This window comes from Pristiophorus japonicus, chromosome 21, assembly GCF_044704955.1.
Source record: "Pristiophorus japonicus isolate sPriJap1 chromosome 21, sPriJap1.hap1, whole genome shotgun sequence".
Lineage (NCBI taxonomy): Eukaryota > Metazoa > Chordata > Chondrichthyes > Pristiophoridae > Pristiophorus > Pristiophorus japonicus.
Genome location: NC_091997.1, coordinates 9819283 through 9846603, shown reverse-complemented (window position 1 = coordinate 9846603; position 27321 = coordinate 9819283). Strand labels below are relative to the sequence as shown.

General features: G+C 44.2%; 1 protein-coding gene across 1 annotated transcript in view; it reads left to right on the top strand.

Annotated features, from left to right (window-relative positions):
- Positions 1-27321, top strand: part of etv4 (ETS variant transcription factor 4) — a 113880-nt gene that overhangs the window by 72859 nt on the left and 13700 nt on the right. The window contains exons 9-11 of the mRNA XM_070864001.1: positions 4838-4906; positions 12410-12478; positions 25095-25264. Coding sequence (XP_070720102.1) covers positions 4838-4906; positions 12410-12478; positions 25095-25264 — 308 coding nt within the window. The remainder of the gene's footprint in view (positions 1-4837; positions 4907-12409; positions 12479-25094; positions 25265-27321) is intronic.

Sequence of the window (27321 nt, the reverse complement as noted above, 5' to 3'; positions counted from 1 at the left end):
CCAACAAACTAGCTTCCAAGCAGAGAATAATTTGACACATATTTCCTGCAAAATTTCATTAAAAAAAAAATGTTTTTAGAATCTTCTAGCCCGCCCCCACTTCCCAATTTCCTAAAATAGAAACTTTAGCAACTTTTTCCCTTTCTACATCAGGAATGGCAAGGCCAATAATAGAACCTCACTGAATCCCAAGTAAAATGAGTGAATTGTGCAAATGGAACACTTCCAGACTTGTATTTGAAAGGGACCGATAGTATCGTTGTGTGATGACTAAGCTACAGTATTCTATAATTATACTTCAGTACACATAATTTATTGTAACGATCTACAAATTCTCCCTGAAATCTAGCACAGAGTTGATTTTTTGATTTATGGTCAGTGTTTTGCCTTCGTGGAAAAAAAATCATTATGAATGGAGAGCTATTAGAGAGGAATTTCCTATTGTGCAACCTTTGCATTGAATAGATTCCCTTTTATGGTCTGAATTTATGGATACATAAACTGTTTATACACGAGCTTTAGCCCGGACACACACTTCAATTGTCACAGCTTGATTAACCCTTTAACGACTACAGGGCTGGCGTATTTATTTTCTGACTCGATGTGCATTCAGGTTCCCCCAATGGCTCAGATAGGAAGTGCCCGGCCCTATGTGGAACTGAGCCCAAGACTGGCAAGGTACTCGGTTTGATCACTGGCCTGTGCTGAGCACGTTGATGTCAATCAGGAGCAGCAGTAGACGTGTTACAATAGGTCCCGCCACTCTTCATCACTAGCTAGTGACTCCTGCAGGGAGGTATGTGGTCATTGGCTGAGCTCAGGATCAGGTTTGTCTCTCTGGTGCTTTCCACGGTTAAAAATCTAGGCTGACACTTTATAGTGCAACACTGAGGGAGTGCTGCGCTGTCACAGGTGCCGTCTTTCAGATGAGTTGTTAAACCGAAGCCCCGTCTGCTCTCTCAGGTGACTTAAGAGACCCTGTGACACTACTTCGACAAAGAGCAGGGCAGTTCTCCCCGGTGTCCCCGTCAATATTTATCCCTCAACCAACATCACTAAAACAGATGCTGTTTGTGGGAGCTTGCTGTGCGCAACTTGGCTGCCGTGTTTCCTACATTACAACAGTGACTACATTCCAAAAAGTACTTGGCTGTAAAGCACTTTGGGACGTCTTGAAGTTGTCTTTCTTTATAGCCAGTTGATACGCATTATCCAGCTCTCCCACCTGAAGAGGAGCCACTTGGGCAAGGTTCTGGAAGGTGTCCAGTGCTTATGGAAACAGACCCCAGCATGGGTTAGGGTCTTCGGAAGAGGAGGGGATAAAACTGGGGAGTGTAAAAATAATAAAATGTTCTTGAAAAACGGCGGTAAATTGAGCTTTTTAAAAAAAACTATATATATGCAACCCCCGAATGGCTTAGTGATACACCATGTATTGTGCTGGGCCATACTGACAGCCAATTTCAGCTTGTGAGCTCTGTTGTGTGCTGAGTTAACCAAGCTTACCTGGAGCAGTGGCAGATGTCTTATAATTGACCTCAGGTTGGGAGGTCAGAAAGATTCAGCTCCTGATTGTTATCCATTGAAGGCCACTGAAGCACTTGCATAGGCGGGCATTAGCAAGATCAGTATAAGGTCCCACTGTACTCTCCCAGCCCAGCCCGCTCAGATAGCCCGTCACCATTCACTGTACGCTCCCCGCCCAGCCCGCTCAGATAGCCCGTCACCATTCACTGTACGCTCCCCGCCCGCTCAAATAGCCCTCCACCATTCACTGTACTCTCCCCACTCAACACGCTCAAATAGCCCTCCACCATCCACTTTCCAAGCTCAGGCATTAAAATGGCCACCACGGTGAATCACTGCCATCAGGGGTCGATGAGGAAAAGGATGAAAGTAGGAGGGAAATAGACGTACGGTGATTTTACAAGTCCATGCAGCTTGTGAGGAGTATCGCCTGCAGACAGAGTATATTGGAACATGGGGCTAATGCCGACAATGATTTTCTGACCATTAATTTTAATTGTTGAGAAATTATTAGTAGTGCTTATAAATTTGCAATATGCACTGCCGCTGGTCAAAGCTCCTCTCTGGACTCGTAAAACATATACCATAGTGTCTAAATGTATTTTCTCACTTATTACATCAGTTTATGGTTAATTTTTTATGATTAGTTTTTTTTGAACTCAGTTCTATTCTGTCTGTGTTGTAGTTTTTATGTGACTGAGTTTTGCCAGGCTTCAAACAGATGAGCCTGTGGAGCAGGTGCAGTACAAGAAAGAACAAACTTGCGTTTATATAGAACCTTACATGACCTTAAAACGTCCCAAAGCACGACACCGCCTATGACCTGCTCTTGAAGTGCAGTCACTGTTGAAATGTAGGGAATCGTGACAGCAAGGTTCCACAAAGATAATGACCAGATAATCCGTTTTGGTTCTGTTTGAGGGATAACTGTTGGTCAGGACATCGGGAGAACTCCCCTGCTGTTCTTCAAATAGTGCCCATGGGATTTATTTTACGTCCACCTGAGAAGGCAGGTGGGACCTCAATTTAACTCTCATCTGCAAAACAGCAGCTCCAATCGTGCAGGCCCTTCCTCAGCACTGCACCAGAGTGCCAGCCTGGATTAAGTGCTCAAGTACTTGAGGCGAGGTTTGAAGCTTTAACTTTCTGACTTGGGGTAAGAGTGCTATCACTGAACTAAGATTAATAAATCGATCATTCAGGCATTTATTATTCTAATTTAAGAATTTCAACTTTTTTTAAATAATTAGCTTTAATGCTTAATTCTGATTTACTTTCAGGAAACCAATTTAAAAATGGATAACAGTAAAGTCAATGCCGCTGTTATTAGCATTTGGTTTATTCAGGGACTACAAACACTTTTTCCCCCTACTCTCTTTTCCTACCACACATCCCTGCCCCTACCTCCACCCTCGCTCCCACCTTCCTGAAGGTGTTGACTCTACTGGGTTAAGATTCCACAAGCAATTCCACAAGCCAGGGACCCTTTACCACTCTTCATAGATAGTGAGTGATTACAGGCTATTCATTCTCATGGGGCATCACAGCAGGACCTGATGCTGACATCCAGCTGGGCTCAATGGATAATAATCAAGGAGATCTTGGCTCATTTTGCCATTCTCTAACCAAAAAGTATTGAGGTCAATTATAAGCACCTCTTCTGCTGCAGTTAAGACAAGCCAGGGACCTTGCTGGTCATGTATTCACTGTCTTAGCTAGCTTACCTTGGGGAGGTCTAATGAGGCAAGGTAGTACACATTAAATCGTACGACACTGAAAAGTGTAGAGGAACAAAGGGACCTTGGAGTGCAGGTCCACAGATCCCTGAAGGTATCAGGCCAGGTAGGTTCGGTGGTTAAGAAGGCATATGAAATACTTGCCTTTATAAGTCGAGGCATGGAATACAAGAGCAAGGAGGTTATGCTTGAACCGTATAAAACACTGGTTAGGCCGCAGCTGGAGTACTGTGTGCAGTTCTGGTCACCACATTACAGGAAAGATGTGCTTGCACTGGAAAGGGTGCTGAGGAGATTTACAAGAATGTTGCCTGGACTGCAGAATTTTGGCTATGAGGAAAGTTTGGAGATGCTGGGTCTGTTTTCTTTAGAACAGAGGAGGCTAAGGGGAGACCTGATTGAGGTGTATAAAATTATGAATGGCCTGGATAGAGTGGATAGGAAGAACCTGTTTCCCTTGGCAGAAGGGTCAACAACCAGGCATAGATTTAAAGTAATTGGGGGAGGTTTAGAGGAGATATGAGGGGAAATGTCTTCACCCAGAGGGTGGTGGGGGTCTGGAACTCACTGCCTGAAAAGGTGGTAGAGGCAGAAACCCTCACTACATTTAAAAAATACTTGGATATGCACCTGAAGTGCCGTAACCTACAGGGCTATGGATCAAGAGCTGGAAAGTGGGGTTAGGCTGGATAGCTCCTGGTTGGCCGGCATGGACATGATGGGCCGCAACGGTCTCCTTCCGTGCTGTAAATTTCTATGAAGTCAGACTCATTATGCTTTGTGCTATTCAATAATAAACATCAGATCTTATAATAAGGAAGGTGCAAATTTTTTTAAGTTGCAGAGGGTATTCAGTACCGGTGCAGGTACAGAGGTAGCGCCTTTTTGGACTGGGGATGGGATCAGCTTTCTTCTTCTTGCAGCACATTCAGATTTTTGACGTGATTCCCGCCTGCAGTGCAATCACAGTGTCCAGTCTTGTTGCAGTTGTGTCACGTGGGTTCCCCACACAGCAAGTTTTAGTATTGGTCACATTGTCGTTGGCGTGGGGGGAGCGGAGGAATAAGAGATGGTAAGGCATTGAGCATGAGCTGCATCTCTATGGTTACGAGGGGGAGAATAGCGGTTAGTGAGTCACCAGTGGTGATTTTATGCACAGTGTAACATCTAAAGCACTCAGTCCAGAACTAAAGAAAATACATAATCGCAAATAATCATCACCATCAACAAAACAATGCAATAGCGACATAACAATCTCAAATTGGTCTCCTTGTATAATGGAGCTTTTTATTAAGGGTGGAATTATATATAAAATGCATTTACACATTACATTTTTGTACCTTGCTTCTGCTGCTCTTGTGTCAATGATAAATTGTCCTTTTGCTGGTGTTTGACATTATATTTATACTGCTTTAAGATTGATATGAATTAATAGCTACTATCGAGCCTAGTTTGAAATACAGTGTATTGATCAATCTGTTAAAGAAGACAGGTTTAAAGTTACTCATGCTTGTGATGTACTGGTGCAACTGCAGGACTTCATTATAACCAGTAATGCTTTCTCTTTCCCCTAGATATTCCTGGCTGTCCTTCCATGTACATGCCTAATGAAGGTTATCCAACTCACTCCAGCAACCGCGAAGGTAAAATCATAGACTCAGTAGAATGACTTTTCTGTCAGAATATTAACTTATCAAAATCAGAATGGCCATTTCACAGATGAGCAATGTATCAGTCTGTAAATGGTGCAGGTTGTCCTCGGGAATTGGGTTCAATGTCCAGCATTTATTCATCATATCTTGTATATGTGTGTGTATTTATACATATGTATATATACTGGCACCAGCCAGATGGACCACAATGAACTGTTCTAGTCTTGTACATTCCTATGTGCCTGTATTATATTGTTTTCCTATTATTCTTCCCTTCACCCTGCCCCCCCCAGTTCTTTCAGTAAATATTTAAAGAGTCAGCTTGCATTATTGTTATTTTATTCCACAATACATGTATGTTCTATTTTGTCTCTTAGAGAGTGACTAATATATATTTAAGATTTAGCACAATTGCAATGTTCAGGGAGGTGCTCGTTTAAAAATATGATTTAATAAGAAGATTGCCTATGTTTCAGTGCATTGGTATGTGTGAAGGAATGGAATGAAACTAACTTGTGAAACTAATAGGCACAGGTGTAGCGACTCTTCTGACTGACTTTCAGTTCATTCATGAATTTACTTTTTGAGTCTTCTGTATTAATAAGGTTTCCTGAATAGTTCGCAGCCAATCATAAACATGTTTTTGAAGATGTGCAATCATTTCTGTAGCAAATTAAGTATAGAAGTGGAAGATTTTCCAAACAACTACCCTCCCATTTTGAATGAGTTGCCTCATGTGCCCAATAACCAAGTAATGAGCCTTCCAGTGTCAATTTAGAATGTGAGTGTTGGCCGACTACATGATGTTGAGGGGCCGTCACAGCCAAGCCTGATTCCTTTCCTCATTTGGCATCCACCCACTGGATATAAATTAGAAGCATGAACCTTGGCTTTACTTGTTCCCCTCCCTGGCCCAAGCTCAAGAAGCCAATTGTACTATCTCGACAGAGATGAGCTAACTCTGCACGGACCTTGTGCCGTTCATTCCTACATGACTAGTGCACTTACCAACTGAGCTTCTTGGGAGCATGTGAACGTATTATAAAGGAGAATATTATTGTTGAGCAGCAGATTCAGTAGACCTTATATCTCTCAACATTTCCCAATTTGTACTCTGCATTCAGCACCAGTCTGACATTAACAGCAAAGGGTGGAGTTTGTTGACATCATATCGAAGTCTCCTTGGAGAACTGGCACACAGCATCACTGGTGCTTTCTGGTTAGAGGCCCACAATTTGCTCTATTATCCATTACTATGTGAATTAGTCTCGTCAAAAAACATGGTAAAGTGTAGCTCGTGACCAGCCTATAAAGATGCCACAATCCACGGTTCTCCTTGGCTTCTGGAACCTGAAAGTCATATTCTCCAAGCAGAACCGCTTTTTAATAATATCAGTCTGCGGCAACTGGTGGGTTAGGCACTGGCCTTTTGCCACTGGAGTTTAGTGTTCAATCAATCCCAAACTGACAGAATGAGCTTGGTCAGTCTCAATCCAGTTCCTGCCGGTTAGTCCACCGCACAAAACTACCCCCAATCTGCTCCAATTGGAACAAAATTACACAGTGTGAGCTGCAAAAACTCCCACTGGTGCTGTTCTGTGTTGTGCTTGTTGGCGTCGAGTGGGAAGATTGTTCTGCTCTGCAACTGGCAGAAGTACCAGCACAGACATCCTAGACTCGATCTTCAAAATTAATGCATTTATTTTGTCAAAAATCATTATCCAGGCAGCCACACAGTACAGAGTACTGTCTGAGGGAGTGGGACAAGGCTGAAGAGGCAGAGTAACCACCCACAATACAAGACATGGTTTAAATCTTAATACTACATACTTTCCTTCAGCCATAATCTTAGAGTCTCCATCAGTGAGATATTAAAAACAGTTATAATGGAACCTCCATTACCTGCTCAAATGGAATGGGCCCCCGGTGGATAATATAAATTGATGAAAAGTCAAAAGTCCCCAAACTTTGGTCTTGTGTGAATGGTACAGCAATAATCTAAGCATGGAAATGAAGTCATATATAATACAAATAACAGATTGAGTTTAATCGTTGAGTTGTGAGGTTCATTTATGTCAGCACATGAATTCCCTCAGAAGGCTTAGGCTGCAAAAATTTTGGTGGGTAAAGTAAAGCAAGCGGATAATAGAGCTTTCATTGTACATAAATCTTTTTTTAAACATTGTTGCTGACAGAAAGATTTCCTTTGGTTTACCCAGAAGGGTATTTGCTTACAAGTCAAATCAACAACAACCTAGGTGTTGGTTAATATTTATAACTGGGCCAGTTATGTGTCTTTTAAAAATGAAGGACTTCCGTTTTTGAAGCAATATCTAATAATTTGTACGAAAGCAAAAATGTTCTTGCATTTGGGGAATTTAGAGAGGGTGATGATTGTTTTTTTAAATAGAATATTCTAGAGAAAACGTCAACATGCTGCGGACGTCAGAGTTTATGTGCGTCATGACTGGGCGGGGTGAGGGATGGTAGGTTGTTCACCTCTCTTGAAGGTTGTGTGTATCTATTAGGGTAGCTGGAGGGGATCAACTACAGAAGAAACAAATATTAAAGAGTGGTTGTAACTCCACAGGGAAAGGATAAGAAAGTTGTGCATCCCATTGAATAACCCATTTTAGTTTTTATTATACATTTCTGGCGCTCCTCAAATTCTGCCCTCATGAGCAGCCCTGATTATAATTGCTCAACCATTGGTGGCCATCCCTTTGGTTGCCTAGGCCCCTGAGCGCTGGAACTCCCTCCCTGAACCTCTCCGCCTCTCTACCTCTCTTTCCTCCTTCAAGACGCTCCTTAAAACCCACCTCTTTGGCCAAGCTTTTGGTCATCTGCTGTAATTTCTCCTTACGTGGCTCGGTGACAAATTTTTGTCTTATAACACTCCTGTGATGCATCTTGGACCGTCTTACTGCATTAAAGGCACTATATAAATACAAGTTGTTGTTGTTGTGTATAAAGAATGACTGTTGATGTCCACACTGGGGCAAATTAGTGCAGTGAAATTGCTGAGCCTAACAGAATGAAAGAAAACTGACAAAATGAACTATTTGTCATTACTTTAGCTGTCTAAACACATTGAATTAATTGACAACTTCCTGCCATGCCAGCATTAGCTGTTTAAGTAAGAATCTTGAAGAAAAGAATAAAAAAAAATACAGGGATGCACTTGTTTCCAATGCGGGTTCTGCACCATCTTTAGGCAACTTGAGAAACAGCTGATGGTAGTGGGCCCAGAGTGTAGCATCTTCCAAATCATTTCCCCCGACTGAATCTTGTCCCCATGACCCTGGACGACCTCTCTGCTAATATGCCAAGGGAACAGCCAACTTCCTGCCTCAGGCCCTTGCTACCTTCCCCACATACTGCCATGGCAACCCATCCTGAACTTCCACCTCCACGGCTGCCACTTCCCTTCCCGAGAGGGTTGTTGCTTCCCTTCCAACGCTGGCGTTAACCTCTCTGAACCCGCAGTAACTTCTCTCGCCTGCGCCCCTAGCCACCTCGCCCACATGTCCAAGCTTCCTGTCAATTAATCAGCTCCTGCAGCAATTTTTGTTTTGCTACCTGAAATTTCTTTCTCGCAGCCTAAATACAAACCCTCCTCACTTGCACAGATGGTGGGTTGTTATCAATCAGAAGATAATTGAAAACACAAGGTGGAAGATAAGTTTAATGATTTTATAGAACCAACTGGAGATCCAAGATCCTCAGTCGGTTAACCGGACCATCTATAATTTTACCAAGACGTAATGCACCCAGCTTATTGAGATCTAATCAGAATGCAACAGGCTTCTTGAATGCATCTCCATTGTCTTCATTGCTCTTCTGATGTTTTATTTGCCCGCATTCAATTGATTGTGGTTAATCCATTGATTTATATAGCTGCAGGTTGCTAGTTTAGGTGCAGTGACTGAGCCCACCAGGCAATTGTTGTGCTTAGAAATAGTGCAGATTCTTTAAGATTACAATAGAAAATGTCACTTGTTTTTTTTTTGATGATGTGGTAATTAAACCAAAAGGGTGCAAATAGAATTGCTGTCTTTTGAATGAGAAATTAAAACTGTCTGCTCTACTGGATGTAAAAAAAAGCCCATGACACTATGCGAAGAAATGCAGGGAGTTATGCCAACATCCAGACCAACATCAGATTAGCTGCTTATTCATTCCTTGCTAAGAACATAGGAACAGGAGTAGGCCATTTAGCTCCTCGAGCCCGTTCTGCCATTCAATGAGATCATGGCTGATCTGTGACCTAACTCCATGTACCTGCTTTTGCCCCATATCCCTAAATAACATTGATTAGCAAAAATCTATCCACCTCAGATTTAAAATGAATAATTGACCTTGCGGCAATTGCCATTTGCAGAAGAGAATTCCAAATTTCTACCATCCTTTGTATCATGTAGAACTGTTTCCTAACTTTATTCCTGAAAGGCTTGGCTCTAATTTTTAGACTGTGCCTCCAAGCCTTAGATCCCCCAACGTAGATTTGCTCTGTGAGAGACATTGCTGTGTGCATACTGGCTGCCACATTTATCTGCATAACAGCAGCGACTGCACCTTGAAAGGAATCGATTGTTGGTAAAGTGTTTTGGATATCCCAAGGACTTGGCAAACTGCTAAATAAATGCAAGTTTTTTCCTACTTAACTACACAAAGGATAACTTTTTTCACAGTGGTTGCTGAGTGGTTGGAAAAAAATTAGAAGAATTTTACAGGGCACTAATGGACAAGTTACAAGACTTCCTATAGTGGTAATGCACAATGCAGCAACTCAGTTCACTGATGCTTGGCCCTTCATATAAACTCCGACTAAACAGGGACTGAGTTCCAGATGATCCTACATGTAAGGCCCCAAAAGGAGAATAATATGTCGATACATATAATGATGGAAAGTGATCTTTAGAATTGCATCAAAGTGTAACAGTGTATAAATGAAATTTTCATACGGCCACTCTAGCTGTTTTTTTCACAAGCATTTGTGAAGTGCAATGCTGGGCATGTGAAATTTCCTTTCTATGTCTCCTCGAGCTGTGGAAATACATGAAGGAGGAGAATTATAGATTTTGTCCTTCCAAATTTGGGTTGTATCTGGAGAGACTATTTCTAGTCACATAACAGAAGGGTGAAGTGCTGAAGGTTACAGGTTTATCATTGGTAATGGGTGCAATTGAGGTGATATAATTAAGATAATCATAAAATAAATGTATTGGCACAACAATAAAGCATTAGTTATAATAGTGTTTTTCTTATAGTGTATTGACATGAATATGGTAAATAAGCCTAAAGGTAAAATAAGAACATAAGAAATAGGAGCAGGAGTAGGCCCCTTGAGCCTGCTCCATCATTCAATAAATCATGGCTGATCTGATCTTGGCCTCAACTCCACTTTTCTGCCTGTTCCCCATAACCCTTGACTCCCCTATAGTTCAAGAATCTGTCTATCTCAGCCGTGAATATTTTCAAGACTCAGCCTCCACATCTCTCTAGGGTAGAGAATTCCAAAGATTCACAACCCTCTGAGAGAAGAAATTCCTCCTCTTCGTCACCTTAAATGGGCATCCTCTTATTTTGAAACTATGCCCCCTAGTTCTAAATTCAATAATGTTTCAATAAGATCACCTCTCATTCTTCTAAACTCCAATGAGTACAGGCCCAACCTGCTCAACCTTTCCTCATTAGACAACCCCTTCATCCCAGGAATCAACCTAGTGAACCTGCTCTGAACTGCCTCCAATGCAAGTAGATCCTTCCTTAAATAAAAAGACCAAAACTGCACGCAGTACTCTAGGTGTGGTCTCACAAATGCCCTGTACAGTTGTAGCAAGACTTCCCTACATTTATACTCCATCCCCCTTGCAATAAAGGTCAACATTCCATTTGCCTTCCTAATTACTTGTTGTACCTGCATGCTAACTTTTTGTGTTTCATATACAAGGACATCCAGATCCCTCTGTACCACAGCATTCTGTAGTCACTCCATTTAAATAATATTTTGCTTTTCTATTCATTTCCTACCAAAGTGGATAACCTCACACTTTCCCACATTATACTCCATCTACCAAATGTTTGCCCACTTACTTAACCTGTCTATATCGCTTTTCAGACTCTTTGTGTCCTCCTCACAACTTGCTTTCCCACCTAACTTTGTATCATCAACAAATTTAGCTACAATACACTCGGTCCCTTCATCGAAGTCATTAACATAGATTGTAAATAGTTGAGGCCCCAGCACTGATCCCTGTGGCACCCCACTAGTTACAGTTTGCCAACCGGAAAATGACCCATTTATCCCGACTCTCTCGACTCTCTGGGTATTGAATATAGAAAACAGTATAGTCTGGACAGTGATAAAAATGATAAAGGGATTTTATAAGGTATATACAAAGAAACTATTTCCACTGGTTGTGGAATCTTGAACAAGTAGGTATAATCTTAAGATTCGAGTTAGACCTTTTGGGAGTGAAATCAGGAAGCATTTTTCATGCAAAGGGTAGTGGAGATCTGGAACTCTCCCCACAAGGCGGTGGATGTTGGGTCAATTGGACTTAGATTTTTATTGGGTAAGAGTATCAAGGGATATGGAACAAAGGGAGATACATGGAGTTGAGGTACAAATCAGCCATGATCTAATTGAATGGTGGGACAGGCTTGAAGGGCTGAATGGTCTACGCCATGGTGTTACCCTGAATCTATCCTCAGCACATCTCTTGGGCTAGAAAGATTTGATTCTGCTGGGAACTTCCGCTTTAGCGCTCCTAGAGGGAAGTGGAGTGCTAAGTTAAGCGCTACCACTTCCCTTAGAGCACTAAAGGGAGAGAGGAGACGGTATCGGCAGAGCACTGAGCAATGTTCAGGGCAGCATTGCTGGTTTTACAGGTTCCTTTCCTCCCTTAAAGGGAAGGGCCAATGCTGCGTTGAATGAATCCACAGGCTGTGTCGGGTGGGCAAAAGAAAGAAGGAGGCACCAGACTGGGGATATCAATTTTTTTTGCCCTGCCTGCCTTTAATGACACTGCCTTTAATTAGCACTCCCCAAGTGGCCAGCCGAGGTGACAACGCCTTCTGCAGCTGCTGTTGTTGATGCCCGATGATGCTGCAGGGGACGGAAGCGAATATCACATTCGGGACTGTAACGGGGCACTGCGCACAATCGGATGACGTCACAATCTACGGGGCGCAAGAGACTGAGGCAGTAAGTGTTAGCACCAGTGCAAAACCGCCAGGAACGTTCACGGGTGTCGGTGATTTCACAGCACCCGGTCAGTAACCCCTTAGTGCCTCGTTATCGCCCCCCCCGCAGGTGCTAATGGGAGGCGTGAACCGGGCCAATTTCTCCTTGTGTCTTCAGTCAGTCCCTGAGATTGATTTTTCACCAATCAGCTTTCACTGTTCAAATGAGATGCGATGAACAAGACATTGGATTGCGGTACCTAGACACAATACTAAAATTGATAATGTTGCTTCTTTATATTCCAGGCTTTTCATATGAGAAACAGCTGAGACCTTACAGCGACGATGCGTCTGTGGTTCCCGACAAACTTGAAGGTTAGACTTTAACTATATCACAATGGGTGAATGGTAGACAAATCTTTCAATAAACTGAGAATCCAAAACTCTGGTTTATGGTGTGAAATGTTAAAATTTTACTAATTCTATTTGCAATAGCATTTATTTTTCTAAATATTAATTAAACTTAATTTGAAGAAACAATTTCTGCCAGAGACTGTGATGTTAAACCCATAATTTTCATTGAAGGATACAATTTCTTCAGTCGATGATCACTGTTAATCTGAACTCTTCATTCATTCAATTCCTCAATATTTTTGAACAGTCGGTTTCTAATCCAACAAGTGTAGGGTTGGACACCAGTGCCTGCTTTTAAAATGGTTCAATTTTCATCAGTAAGCCATTGGCAGACGTGCCTTCAGCTGCCAAGGCCCTAAGCTCTGGAATTCCCTCCTTGAACCTCGCCACCTTTCTATCTCTATCTCCTCCTTTAAGATGCTCCTTAAAACCTACCTCTTGTTCCAAACTTTTGGTCACCTGTCCTAATATCTCTTTATTTGACTCGGTGTCAAATTTTGTCCAATAACGTTCCTGTGAAGCGCCCTGGGATATTTTACTACGTTAAAGGCGCTATATAAATGCAAATTGTCATGGTTCAAACATACAACTTTAAATTATTACTTGCTCACTCACATCGCTCTCCACTCAGGGGAAAGCATGTTCAATTTAAACGCATGCACAGAGCTCCACTCACTGGTCTCCGCCAGCTGGTGAAATTTTCGATTTAAAGATGGTCCAATGGACTATCTGCATTCAGGTTAACTTTGATCTTCATTTAAAAGTTTGTCTTTGTACCAGGTGCTGTCATACTGTGAAGCTTGGGGATGGTCTCACACCTGATGTTGAATTGATGCCAGTTTGGCTGCGAATACGCTGTGATTCTTGTGTCATTACAAAACAAATGTTGCTTTGTGAGAATACAAATTGTGCAGAATACCTGCACTATAAGCAGGGCCAAATTTCCATATTTTTTATTCCTGAGATTTCTGCTGGTGTTTTGAGGTGTCTGCACTTCTCTCCATTCTTCTGAAAACCATAAATCAGTGCATTAACTATGAGGTGTTTTGCATGCAAACTCTTCTATGGTTGTAAATATGAATTTACATAGCGCCTTTAACATAGTAAAACACAAGAGTGTTATTGGACAAAATTTGACACCAAGCCAAATAAAGAGATATTAGGACAGGTGACCAAAAGTTTGGACTAAGAGGTAGGTTTTAAGGAGCGTCTTAAAGGAGGAGATAGAGGTAGAGAGGTGGCGAGGTTTAAGGAGGGAATTCCAGAGCTTTTAGGGCCTTGGCAGCTGAAGGCACGTCTGCCAATGGCTTACTGATGAAAATTGAACCATTCTAAAAGCAGGCACTGGTGTCCAACCCTACGCCTGTTGGATTAGAAACCGGCTGTTCAAAAATATTGAGGAATTGAATGAATGAAGAGTTCAGATTAACACTGATCATCTACTGAAGAAATTATATCCTTCAATGAAAATTATGGGTTTAACACCATAGTCTCTGGCAGAAATGTTTTTTGTGCTGTAGTGTGGGGACAAGTCTGGATCTAATTGGGATTATGAGGGAAAAAAGAAAGTACTATATAATTGAGTGGATCGGCTTTTCAGTTACAGAAAAATTCCTGGCAGTTTATCTTGAAGATCTCAGCACCACTGTGCCTTAGTTTGATTAATAAGGAGCAGTCGACTGTGTTTCCTCAATTAAGGGAAACCTATGCTGCCAACGAGCACAAGACTAATTGTTGTTTGGACCCAGCCTGAATATTCTACTATACTTTTTAAACAGTTTTCATTCCAGTTCAATTACAGGAATTCTGTCAGTTTTCTTTTAAATTGATGCACATAAAGTATATTTTTAAATAGTCTTGCGTCCAACACACATCCATCACATTTGATGCCAGACAACTAAATTACACGTCACATTTTCATCTGACTAGTTTAAATATCATCATTGTAAAACGGTAACCTTGACCAAATAATCTTTTGATAAAAAATACTTTAAAAGAGGGAAAAATACAGTTATTCCTGCTGTTTTTTTCTGACCTTGATAACCATGTCTCATCCAGAGGGAAGAGGTGGGGTTTCACAAACAGCCCACTGAGAGAAGCGTCCCCCCGCAACAACAACAATTAGCCTCCAGCTGACCTCAGAATGTGCTTACTTAGACCACAAGAAATCAGTTAGTACTTTCTAAATATTTTTGACTTATTTAATTATTTACTTTTCGTCCCACACACTTAACAATTATCATCCTTGTTTACAAATCACTCTATGGCCTCGCTCCTTCCTATCTCTGTAATCATTTTTCAGCCTTACAACCCCACAAGATGTCTGCACTCCTCAAATTCTCTTAAGCATCCCTCATTATAACTGCTGAACCATCGGTGGCCGCCTTTAGCTGTTTGGGCCCTAAGCTCTGGAGCTCCCTCCCTAAACCTCTCCGCCTATCTATACCTCTCTATCCTCCTTTAAAACGCTGCTTAAAACCTACCTCTTTTTTGGTTATCTGCCTTTTGTGGCTCGGTGTCAAATTTATCTGTTTTGTCTTGTAACACTGCTGTAGAAGTGCTTTGGGATGTTTTATTACCTTAAAGGCGCTATATAAATAAAATTTATAATTATTATTATTATTAACAGACACAGCTCCATTTGCCAATAGGGATCTTCCCAACTGATGTGTTTGGGTGGCTAAGCTGGTCAGGCAGCCCTCCTATCAGCACCCGCATTCCCTCATCTGTAGTGAGAAGCGAAATGGCCTAGCTTTGGCAGACACTGTGCTGATGGAAGCTCCTCTTCCCAAAGAAAGCTGTACCAGCAGACCTTGGTGGCAGCACTATGAGATGAAGCTTCTTCAGAAACATCCCAATTACGCAATGTCGTGCAAGTGGGCATGTCAGAGTGATCAAGAGCCAGCGTTACCTGATTTGTCACAGCCACCATCCATTATCGTCAGGACCTGGTACACTTACCCGAGAGGAGCCATGGGACTTGTCTTCTTAGGATCTGGGTCAGCAGGGTGTGCCATCTGCTGCACAACACCTCCAGAAACCTTGAAGCACGGGACTGGCACATGCAGGAGCAGTAACAGTTAGCTGTGGTCTAAAACATGGCTGCACCTCCTTGCAGTTATGCTGCAATGATGACCTCTGGGAGTGGTGTCATGGAGTGGCACGGAGAGCAACCCTCTTTGCAAGCACCACCTCAACATTAGCAGCCAGTAAACAAGGGTCGGGTGCTGCGGTGCTCCTTCAGACTCATGTCTGCAGACTCATGCCTATATCTAGGGTTCCCTTTCGCTTCACTTTAGTCTGCCCCTTCAGGCCTGGCAAAGGTGGGTCATGGGTTGAGATGCCTTTGAAGGATCTGCAAAAAGTTGCTGAATTTTTGCCTCCGTGGTGTTGTGACTCTCTCCTTTAATTGTCTTTTAAATTTATTTTACACACAATTCTCATTTCCCATCTCTTGAGGGGGAATTTTCACCGTTACCATTTGGGCAATAAACTGGCGGAAATTAATAAAAATTGAGCAGTTCCTATAAAGTGCAGGTGATCCACTCTGCCAGATTGCCACCCAAGGGGCAAAGGTGAAAATTACCTCCTGCAGTGTCTTTCCTAGACCGATTGAGCTGTGAATAATTATTCAAATTAGTTTTGATCAAAGAACTGAGTGTGATTTGCAGCTGACTTTTCAGGTGGAATTAGCCCAATTCAAAACCAAAAAGAAAACCCCCAAATCATCTAATGAGTGACCTGAAATGGTGTTCAGCCATGCGTGAGCAGGAGGGAGTAAAGTTAAGAGTAGAAATGCCAATATTTTCCCTCCGTACCCGAGGCGGAATATCCCAGACAGTGGCTAACTAGCGGACTGTGGCATTTAAATTTGAATGTGAAATGGCCCTGGAACTGGAACCCAACAATAATGGCGTTTGGAATCATAGAAACATAGAAACATAGAAAATAGGTGCAGGAGTAGGCCATTCAGCCCATCTAGCCTGCACCGCCATTCAATGAGTTCATGGCTGAACATGAACCTTCAGTACCCCCTTCCTGCTTTCACGACATACCCCTTGATCCCCCGAGTAGTAAGGACTTCATCTAACTCCCTTTTGAATATATTTAGTGAATTGGCCTCAACTACTTCCTGTGGTAGAGAATTCCACAGGTTCACCACTCTCTGGGTGAAGAAGTTTCTCCTTATCTCGGTCCTAAATGGCTTACCCCTTATCCTTAGACTGTGACCCCTGGTTCTGGACTTCCCCAACATTGGGAACATTCTTCCTGCATCCAACCTGTCCAAACCTGTCAGAATTTTAAACGTTTCTATGAGGTCCCCTCTCACTCTTCTGAACTCCAGTGAATACAAGCCCAGTTGATCCAGTCTTTCTTGATAGGTCAGTCCCACCATCCCGGGAATCAGTCTGGTGAATCTTCGCTGCACTATCTCAATAGCAAGAATGTCCTTCCTCAAGTTAGGAGACCAAAACTGTACACAATACTCCAGGTGTGGCCTCACCAAGGCCCTGTACAACTGTAGCAACACCTCCCTGCCCCTGTACTCAAATCCCCTCGCTATGAAGGCCAACATGCCATTTGCTTTCTTAACCGCCTGCTGTACCTGCATGCCAACCTTCAATGACTGATGTACCATGACACCCAGGTCTCGTTGCACCTTCCCTTTTCCTAATCTGTCACCATTCAGATAATAGTCTGTCTCTCTGTTTTTACCACCAAAGTGGATAACCTCACATTTATCCACATTATACTTCATCTGCCACGCATTTGCCCACTCACCTAACCTATCCAAGTCACTCTGTAGCCTCATAGCATCCTCCTCGCAGCTCACACTGCCACCCAACTTAGTGTCATCCGCAAATTTGGAGATACTACATTTAATCCCCTCGTCTAAATCATTAATGTACAATGTAAACAGCTGGGGCCCCAGCACAGAACCCTGCGGTACCCCACTAGTCACTGCCTGCCATTCCGAAAAGTACCCATTTACTCCTACTCTTTGCTTCCTGTCTGACAACCAGTTCTCAATCCAAGTCAGCACACTACCCCCAATCCCATGTGCTTTAACTTTGTACATTAATCTCCTGTGTGGGACCTTGTCGAAAGCCTTCTGAAAGTCCAAATATACCACATCAACTGGTACTCCTTTGTCCACTTTATTGGAAACATCCTCAAAAAATTCCAGAAGATTTGTCAAGCATGATCTCCCTTTCACAAATCCATGCTGACTTGGACCTATCATGTCACCATTTTCCAAATGCGCTGCTATGACATCCTTAATAATTGATTCCATCATTTTACCCACTACTGAGGTCAGGCTGACCGGTCTATAATTCCCTGCTTTCTCTCCCTCCTTTTTTAAAAAGTGGGGTTACATTGGCTACCCTCCACTCGATAGGAACTGATCCAGAGTCAATGGAATGTTGGAAAATGACTGTCAATGCATCTGCTATTTCCTAGGCCACCTCCTTAAGTACTCTGGGATGCAGTCCATCAGGCCCTGGGGATTTATCGGCCTTCAATCCCATCAATTTCCCCAACACAATTTCCCGACTAATAAAGATTTCCCTCAGTTCCTCCTCCTTACTAGACCCTCTGACCCCTTTTATATCCGGAAGGTTGTTTGTGTCCTCCTTAGTGAATACTGAACCAAAGTACTTGTTCAATTGGTCTGCCATTTCTTTGTTCCCCGTTATGACTTCCCCTGATTCTGACTGCAGGGGACCTACGTTTGTCTTTACTAATCTTTTTCTCTTTACATACCTATAGAAACTTTTGCAATCCGCCTTAATGTTCCCTGCAAGCTTCTTCTCGTACTCCATTTTCCCTGCCCTACTCAAACCCTTTGTCCTCCTCTGCTGAGTTCTAAATTTCTCCCAGTCCCCAGGTTCGCTGCTATTTCTGGCCAATTTGTATGCCATTTCCTTGGCTTTAATACTATCCCTGATTTCCCTAGATAGCCACGGTTGAGCCACCTTCCCTTTTTTATTTTTACGCCAGACAGGAATGTACAATTGTTGTAATTCATCCATGCGGTCTCTAAATGTCTGCCATTGCCCATCCACAGTCAACCCCTTAAGTATCATTAGCCAATCTATCTTAGCCAATTCATGCCTCATACCTTCAAAGTTACCCTTCTTTAAGTTCTGGACCATGGTCTCTGAATTAACTGTTTCATTCTCCATCCTAATGCAGAATTCCACCATATTATGGTCACTCTTCCCCAAGGGGCCTCGCACAATGAGATTGCTAATTAATCCTCTCTCATTACACAACACCCAGTCTAAGATGGCCTCCCCCCTAGTTGGTTCCTCGACATATTGGTCTAGAAAACCATCCCTTATGCACTCCAGGAAATCCTCCTCCACCGTATTGCTTCCAGTTTAGCTAGCCCAATCTATGTGCATATTAAAGTCACCCATTATAACTGCTGCACCTTTATTGCATGCACTCCTAATTTCCTGTTTGATGCCCTCCCCAACATCACTACTACTGTTTGGAGGTCTGTACACAACTCCCACTAACGATTTTTGCCCTTTAGTGTTCTGCAGCTCTACCCATATAGATTCCACATCATCCAAGCTAATGTCTTTCCTAACTATTGCATTAATCTCCTCTTTAACCAGCAATGCTACCCCACCTCCTTTTCCTTTTATTCTATCCTTCCTGAATGTTGAATACCCCTGGATGTTGAGTTCCCAGCCCTGATCATCCTGGAGCCACATCTCCGTAATCCCAATCACATCATATTTGTTAACATCTATTTGCACAGTTAATTCATCCACCTTATTGCGGATACTCCTTGCATTAAGACACAAAGCCTTCAGGCTTGCTTTTTTAACACCCTTTGTCCTTCTAGAATTTTGCTGTACAGTGGCCCTTTTTGTTCTTTGCCTTGGGTTTCTCTGCCCTCCACTTTTCCTCATCTCCTTTCTGTCTTTTGCTTTTGCCTCATTTTTGTCTCCCTCTGTCTCCCTGCATAGGTTCCCATCCCCCTGCAATATTAGTTTAACTCCTCCCCAACAGCACTAGCAAACACTCCCCCTAGGACATTGGTTCCGGTCCTGCCCAGGTGCAGACCGTCCGGTTTGTACTAGTCCCACCTCCCCCAGAACCAGTTCCAATGCCCCAAGAATTTGAATCCCTCCCTGCTGCACCACTGCTCAAGCCATGTATTCATCTGCGCTATCCTGCGATTCCTACTCTGACTAGCACGTGGCACTGGTAGCAATCCCGAGATTACTACTTTTGAGGTCCTACTTTTTAATTTAGTTCCTAGCTCCTTAAATTCTTTTCGTAGGACCTCATCCCTTTTTTTACCTATGTCGTTGGTACCAATGTGCACCACGACAACTGGCTGTTCTCCCTCCCATTTCAGAATGTCCTGCACCCGCTCCGAGACATCCTTGACCCTTGCACCAGGGAGGCAACATACCATCCTGGAGTCTCGGTTGCGTCCGCAGAAACGCCTATCTATTCCCCTCACCATCGAATCCCCTATCACTATCGCGCTCCCACTCTTTTTCCTGCCCTCCTTTGCAGCAGAGCCACCTACGGTGCGATGAACTTGGCTGCTGCTGCCCTCCCCTGATGAGTCATCCTCCCCAACAGTACTCAAAGCAGTGTATCTGTTTTGCAGGGGGATGACCACAGGGGACCCCTGCACTATCTTTCTTGCACTGCTCTTCCTGCTGGTCTTCCATTCCCTATCTGGCTGTGGACCCTTCTCCTGCGGTAAGACCAACTCACCAATTGAGGACGAGAGTAGGATTCTTGCATCACCGCCACAAACAATACAGGTGACAAGAATTTTCCATTTTCTCCAGAATGCGCTATAGCTACACAGTGTTCCACGTGTACAGCGAGCTTTGAAACATCAAGTATAATTTGTGGGAATGAATGAATGGCCTAGAGTAGTGACTCCATCCAGTTCAAACAGTGCAAAGTCAGCCAATGCAATCAAACCCTTAATTGGTTCAGCTTGATGAGTGTCTTGCCTAACCTAAGTTCAATATCAAGTTGTACAGATATTTTTGTTCGTGTCATTGTGGAAGGAGTGGGAAGACGAGGGAGATGTCACCGATATGAATCTCTTTTTACTTGGCCCAATTACACCATACAATAAATCTTGGTGAGGGGGAGGAGTGAAGGCGGTGAGAGTTGATTTTTACCTTGGCACCATCATCGCTAAACCTTGTGAGCGATCCAAGTGAAAGCTGTTAATACAGCTCTTTCACAAACCAAGCTGTACCTAGTTATTCCTGGCTGGGCACATTTCCTTTAACGTACCCAAGTGAATTTTTCCATTGGAAACAGTAGCTCAGCCTGATTCCAGTGGGAATGGAGTTTATTACCATTTGTTGAATGCAGACCAACACAGGAGCCTCACAGTGAAGTGTGAACATAGCTATTGTGTTGTGTAATATTCAGCTTTTTCTTCCAACACCATATTTTGCCTGAACTATGAGGGAAGTGTTTGTTTCAGACTTCCTCCAGGCCTCTGCTGGTCAGTTTATTGGATTGGACCATCAATGTGTGGTCTGATTTTGTCTGTTTCTTTGCTTCTGAGATTTAACTTTAAAGTAAAAAGTTTAAAACGCAAACATTTAATTTATAATTTACTTGCCGATGCTAGTAGGTGATTAAATTTGATGATGAAAAGATGGTACATTCTTCCTAAGCTCCTATACACTCTCGTTCCTGCACCCTCACTATATTGAAAACAGGACTCATCTCACATTCTCCTACTCTAATCTATAGTTTCCCTAGATTCCAAAATTATGTATAATGTATTTGCTTCATGGATTCTTTGCAACACATAGCAACACATTGCGATTAAGAACTAGCTGGTTTATTAACAAAGGTTTAACAATCACACTACACATTACCAGTTCATCTACTAGACTCACAACTGTATGCCTCATTGTGGATCCCCTAAACCCAACTGACTGGGGTTTTATTGAGTCTTGTGAACATCACGTGACTGGCTAACCACTCGCAATGCAACAGCTATACAACTATTTTAAGTTGCACCTGTAAATCAAGTGCCCCCAGGTTAAAGGTGGGGGGGGGGGGGCACTAAAACCGACACAATTAAACAAATTAAACTTTGGACAATCAACCGGATCAAATTAAAATTTGGTTGCCGGGGGTGATGATGCACTGCAGTCCCTCCAGCGCCCACCTCTCGCGGAAGGCCGCGAGCGTACCGGTGGACACCGCGTGCTCCATCTCCAGGGACACCCTGGCTCGGATGTAACCGCGAAAGAGAGGCAGGAAGTCGGGCTGAACAACCTCCTCGACCGCCCGCTGCCTGGACCGGCTGATGGCCCCCTTGGCCATGCCCAGGAGCAGTCCTATGAGGAGGCCTTCCGACCTGCCCGCTCCCCCCCCCCCCCGCACAGGGTGCCCAAAGATCAGGAGTGTGGGACTGAAGTGCAACCAGAATTTGAGGAGCAGCCCCATCAAATAATGGAATAGGGGCTGCAACCTCACACACTCAGTAAAAACATGGAACACGGACTCCTCCAGACCGCAGAAATTGCAGGCTGCCTGGGAGTCTGTGAACCGACTTAAAAACTTATTGCACGGGACTGCTCCATGGCAACAGCTCTACAACTCTTTTGGTTGTAATCAAATTAACCAATTAAATCAAGTGCCCCCTGATTAAAGGGGGGGGGACACTGCAAACAATTTTCAAGTGCCCTTTTTTGGGTTTTTTGTGGGGTTTTTTTGTGTTTTTTTTAGGGCACCGAGAGGCAAATTATACAAGTGCCCCCTGACTGGGGGGGCACTAAAACCCGGCAATAAAGCAAATTAACCTTTAAAACATATAAAATCAAATTAAAATTTGGTTGCCGGGGGTGATGATGCACCCCAGTCCCTCCGGCGTCCACCTCTCGCGGAAGGCCGCGAGCGTACCGGTGGACACCGCGTGCTCCATCTCCAGGGACACCCTGGCTCGGATGTAACTGCGGAAGAGAGGCAGGCAGTCGGGCTGAATGACCCCCTCGACCGCCCGCTGCCTGGACCGGCTGATGGCCCCCTTGGCCATGCCCAGGAGCAGTCCTACGAGGAGGCCTTCGGACCTACCCACTCCCCTCCGCACAGGGTGCCCAAAGATCAAGAGTGTGGAACTGAAGTGCAACCAGAAATTGAGGAGCAGCCCCTTTAAATAATGGAACAGAGGCTGCAACCTCGCACATTCTATAAAAACATGGAACACGGACTCTTCCAGACCGCAGAAATTGCAGACGGCCTGGGAGTCTGTGAATCGACTTAAAAACTTAGTGCACGGGACTGCTCACGTGGTAACAGCTCTACAACTCTTTTGGAGTAAAACAAAAAAAAACATTAAATCAAGTGCCTCCCGATCTTTTCACCCGCCCTTTTTTTGTTGCTTTTTTTGGGCAGTAAAATCATAAAATTTACAAGTGCCCCCTATAAAAGGGGAGGGGGACACAGAAACCCGGCATTAAAACAAATTAAACTTTAAAACATAAAATCAAATTAAAATTTGGTTGCCAGGGGTGATGAAGCACTCCAGTCCCTCCGGTGCCCACCTCTCGCGGAAGGCCACGAGCGTACCGGTGGACACCGCGTGCTCCATTTCTAAGGACACCCTGGCCCAGATGTAAGCGCGGAGGAGAGGCAGGCAGTCAGGCTGAACGACCCCCTCGACCGCCCGCTGCCTGGACAGGCTGATGGCACCCTTGGCCGTGCCCAGGAGCAGTCCTACGAGGAGGCCCTCGGACCTACCCGCTCCCTTCCGCACAGGGTGGCCAAAGATCAGGAGTGTGGGACTGAAGTGCAGCCAGAATTTCAGGAGCAGTCCCTTTAAATAGTTGAACATGGGCTGCAACCTCGCGCATTCTATAAAAACATGGAACACGGACTCTTCCAGACTGCAGAAATTACAGATGGCCTGGGAGTCTGTGAATCGACTTAAAAACTTATTGCATGGAACTGCTCACATGGCAACAGCTCTACAAACCTGGGAGCATACTCACAGGTGCATAAATTCATTATGGAATGCCACACCTTCAGTGTTTCTTTCCTATTACAACTGACAAACTTTAAAACACTAAGCTTGGCATCAACTAAGCACTACTTCTTGGTGATCTAACCCTGTACCTTATATTTTCCATGAAAAACATCCTCTCTGGCTATGACCATGGTGCATTATTCCTATTTGTCCTCCTCGGCATGGCTGTAGTTTTTAACATGGTTCAACATTGCCATCCTCTTCCACTGCCTCTCCTGTTGTCCAACTCAGTGGGGCTGCCCTTGCATGGCTCCACTGCCTGTTCCAATGCAGCCATTGCATCTCTAGTGATGGCTTCTCTATCCACCCCTACAGTCACCTCCAGAGGTCCGTTTCCACTCTATGCTGGTAGCACCCAGCACTAGCTTTCCGCCACTAATGTCAATCCGTCTGGGAAGAATCACAATTTCCTTCAGCTGACCTTTGGGATGGACAGAGCCATGGTTTTCCTCACTTTCAGCCGATGCCATCTCCTGCCTGGGCTCCTCGCTCAGACTGAACAAAAGGGCGTTTGTTCAATCCTAAGTTGAGCTCCATGCCCCACATCCACTCCATCACTAAGCATGCTTACTTTCACCTCTCTAACATTAACCCCCTCGATCCCGACATCAGCCCCAGTGCTGCTGTGACCTTTAGGTTACCCAATGCAGCTGTAACCCTGGAGGTTCTTTGTCAGCTCCGGACCAGATCATTCCGAGGCTCTCTTCGTTGACCTCCCATCCTCATTAAACTCCAACTTGCTTAAGATGCAGTTGCCTGCGTTGTGTCCACATTGGGTCTTGCTTGCCCATCACTCCCATCCTCCCTGGCCCCTAACACATTCAATTTATTGTTTTTAAATTCTGACCTCTGCAACCTCCTCAGACTTACACCCATCCCCACACCTTCTGGTCCTCTGCCTCTCCCCTCCTCTGCATTTCATCCCTGTCACTGCGTCACATTATCGGTGTTGTGGCTTTCAATCACCTCGGCCACACTGACTGGACCTTCTTCCTAAAACTGCTCCGCCTCTCGATTTTTCTATCCTTCTCAGAACTTGTCTCCCCTAACCCCTCTCCCATGGCTCAGCATTGGCTCCTTTATTTCTCTGCGAAGTGCCTTGGCACGTTTTCAATGTTAAAGGCACTATATCAATTCAATAAGTACTTGTTGTCTCCTACTCTAAATCATTCGTTCCTAGGACCTCAAAACTGTAGAACTGCTGACATCCATCCCTCTGTATACCTCCTCCTATAATCTACATGGTTTAAAAAAACAACCAAGCTTAGTGTCACCTAATCACTATTGCTTAATTTATCTCGTCCTGTCTCGTGTTCTTTTCGACCATAGGCTGCCTTGCTCTCTGGACCTTTGCCCTGCACCTAGGTTTCTCAATAAATAAATGCACAGACTAGCTCTGTACACAAAGGAAAAGCCAACTATTGGTATGTTACTTGATCTGTTACATGACAGCTCACAATATAATATTGTTCGTCTGTCTGGAGATTTCACTGAGCAAGGTGGACTTAGTATTTTGTTTTCATTTGACAGATGATATCAAACAAGAAGTCAATACCTATCGCGAGGGTCCTTTATACCAGCGTCGGGGTTCTCTCCAGCTGTGGCAGTTCCTAGTTGCACTCCTGGATGATCCATCCAACTCCAACTTCATTGCTTGGACAGGCCGAGGCATGGAATTCAAACTTGTTGAGCCAGAAGAGGTGAGACAATAGGTTGAAGATTTTTCTTCTTGGAAGACAAGTAGCACATTTTCCGAGGCATTGCTCATGGGTTAAGGAACAAAAGTCTGGAAGCCATTGCAAAGGAGCAGCCGAGACAGACTGGGGATCAAGCAGCAGCATGAGGCCAAGGAGTGGCTACTGCTGCAAAGGGAGACAGGGCATGGAATTAACGGCATGCAAGTGCAAGTGGGAACTCTAGATCACGAGAAAATCGAGGGTAGTAGTGGGATGCCTGAGGAGGTAGAGGCAGGAAGTGTAGGTGGTCGTGGGGCTGGCAGTGGGCGTCCAGGTGATCTGCAGATAAGCTAATGCTTGTCTCTTTCATGTGTTGGCTGGGCCAAACATTGGAAAGAACAACTGGCCTTTAATGTAGAAAGTCATCAAATAGTGCGTCACAGAGCTTCAATGCTGTGCCAAAGAAGGAGATGTTAGGAGGGTTGACTAAAGCCTGATCAAAGAAGTGAGTTTTAAAGAGGCTCAAAGGAGGAGAGGGTGCTGGAGAGGCAGAGAGGTTTAGGAAGGGGTTTCCAGAGCATGGGGCCGAAAGGCACAGGCATCAATGATGGGGCAAAGAGATGAGGGGTTGCACAAGAAGCCTGAGTTAGAGGAACCAAGGTCCGGGTGGGGGCAGGGTAGGGGCTGCAAAGCTGGAGGAGGTTAGAGATGGGGAGGGGCGAGGCCAGGAAGGGATTTAAACACAAGGATGAGATCTTTAAATTTAAGGCACAGTGGGACTGGGAGCCAGCGTAGGTCTGCGAGGACAGGGGTAATGGATGAGCGGGACCCGGGGTGGGATAAGACACAGGCAGCAGAGTTTTGGATGAGCTGATGTTTGCAGAGGATGGGAAGTTGGCCAAGAGGAACATTGGAATAGTCAGTCTGGAGATGACAAAGACATGGATGAGGGTTTCAGTGGATGGGCTGAGATAGGGGTGGATACAGGCGATGTTATTGGTGGTCTTTGTGAAGATGAGAATCATGGGGTCAGAAGCTCAGCCTGAGGTTGAATCGGACGCCGGGATTGTGAACAGTCTGGTTCAGCTCGAGACAGTGGCCACGAAGGGGGAATTGTTGGCAAGTGTTCAGAGTTTGCGGTGGGATTCAAAGACATGGCTCCAACATGAGCCTTCCTTGAACCAATCAGAGATCTCATGTATGAGACATCAGATGGGTAGATGGAACAGACAACATTTTAAACTATTAAAAATATATTTTGACAAATCTCCTGTGGCTTTGCTTATGGCGAGTTGCTATTTTATCCCAGTGATTTAAGTGAAATTGTGTTTTTGTTGAAGTAATCTGGGAGTGTTAATGATTGAACTCAAGATATCATTTTGTGTATATTTGTGTAGAAATTATAAATCACTGGCCTTGATCACCACTAAAAGTTTGTTTAAACTATATAGTCAATTGTATTGCCTATATCCGGTTTATAGGAACAACATATGGCCATCACGGAGCTATACAGTTTAATTGGATGGTCCTGCAGTTTGTGGCTGAGGGTTATGGGTATGGTAGCATTGGAAAGAGTGTATGGGTCTGGGAGATTGGCAAGGAGCATTGGAAGGGGCTGTTGTGATGTACGAAAGCACTAGGAAAGAGATACCAGGGTCTGATAGGAGTGGAAGGGTTGTCTGGATGTGGCACCAGGGAGAGCCTTTGCGTGCAGGAGGAATGTGAAGGGGTGTCCCAGGGTGTTGGAGAGGCTACTGGGCATGGTAGTAGTGGGAGGGAGAACTTGGGACATGTCAGTCATGGGATGGCAGGGGAGGGGGTTTACAGAGTTCTGCTGTCAAAAGTACGATGCTAGGATTTTTTTTCAAGGGTTGGTCGGCATAGGGGAGCATAGACGATATGAGAGCTCAGCCGGGAGTAGAAGCAGTGAGAGACAGTAGGAGGGAGCTTGGAATTGGGAACGTTATGGGTATTTGAGTTGAGGGGCATGGTATTGGTGGGGGGTGGATTTCTTTAAAGTATTTCCCCAGCATGACCTGGATGAACCTGTATTATTCAAAACACAACCCCAGGTGGAAACC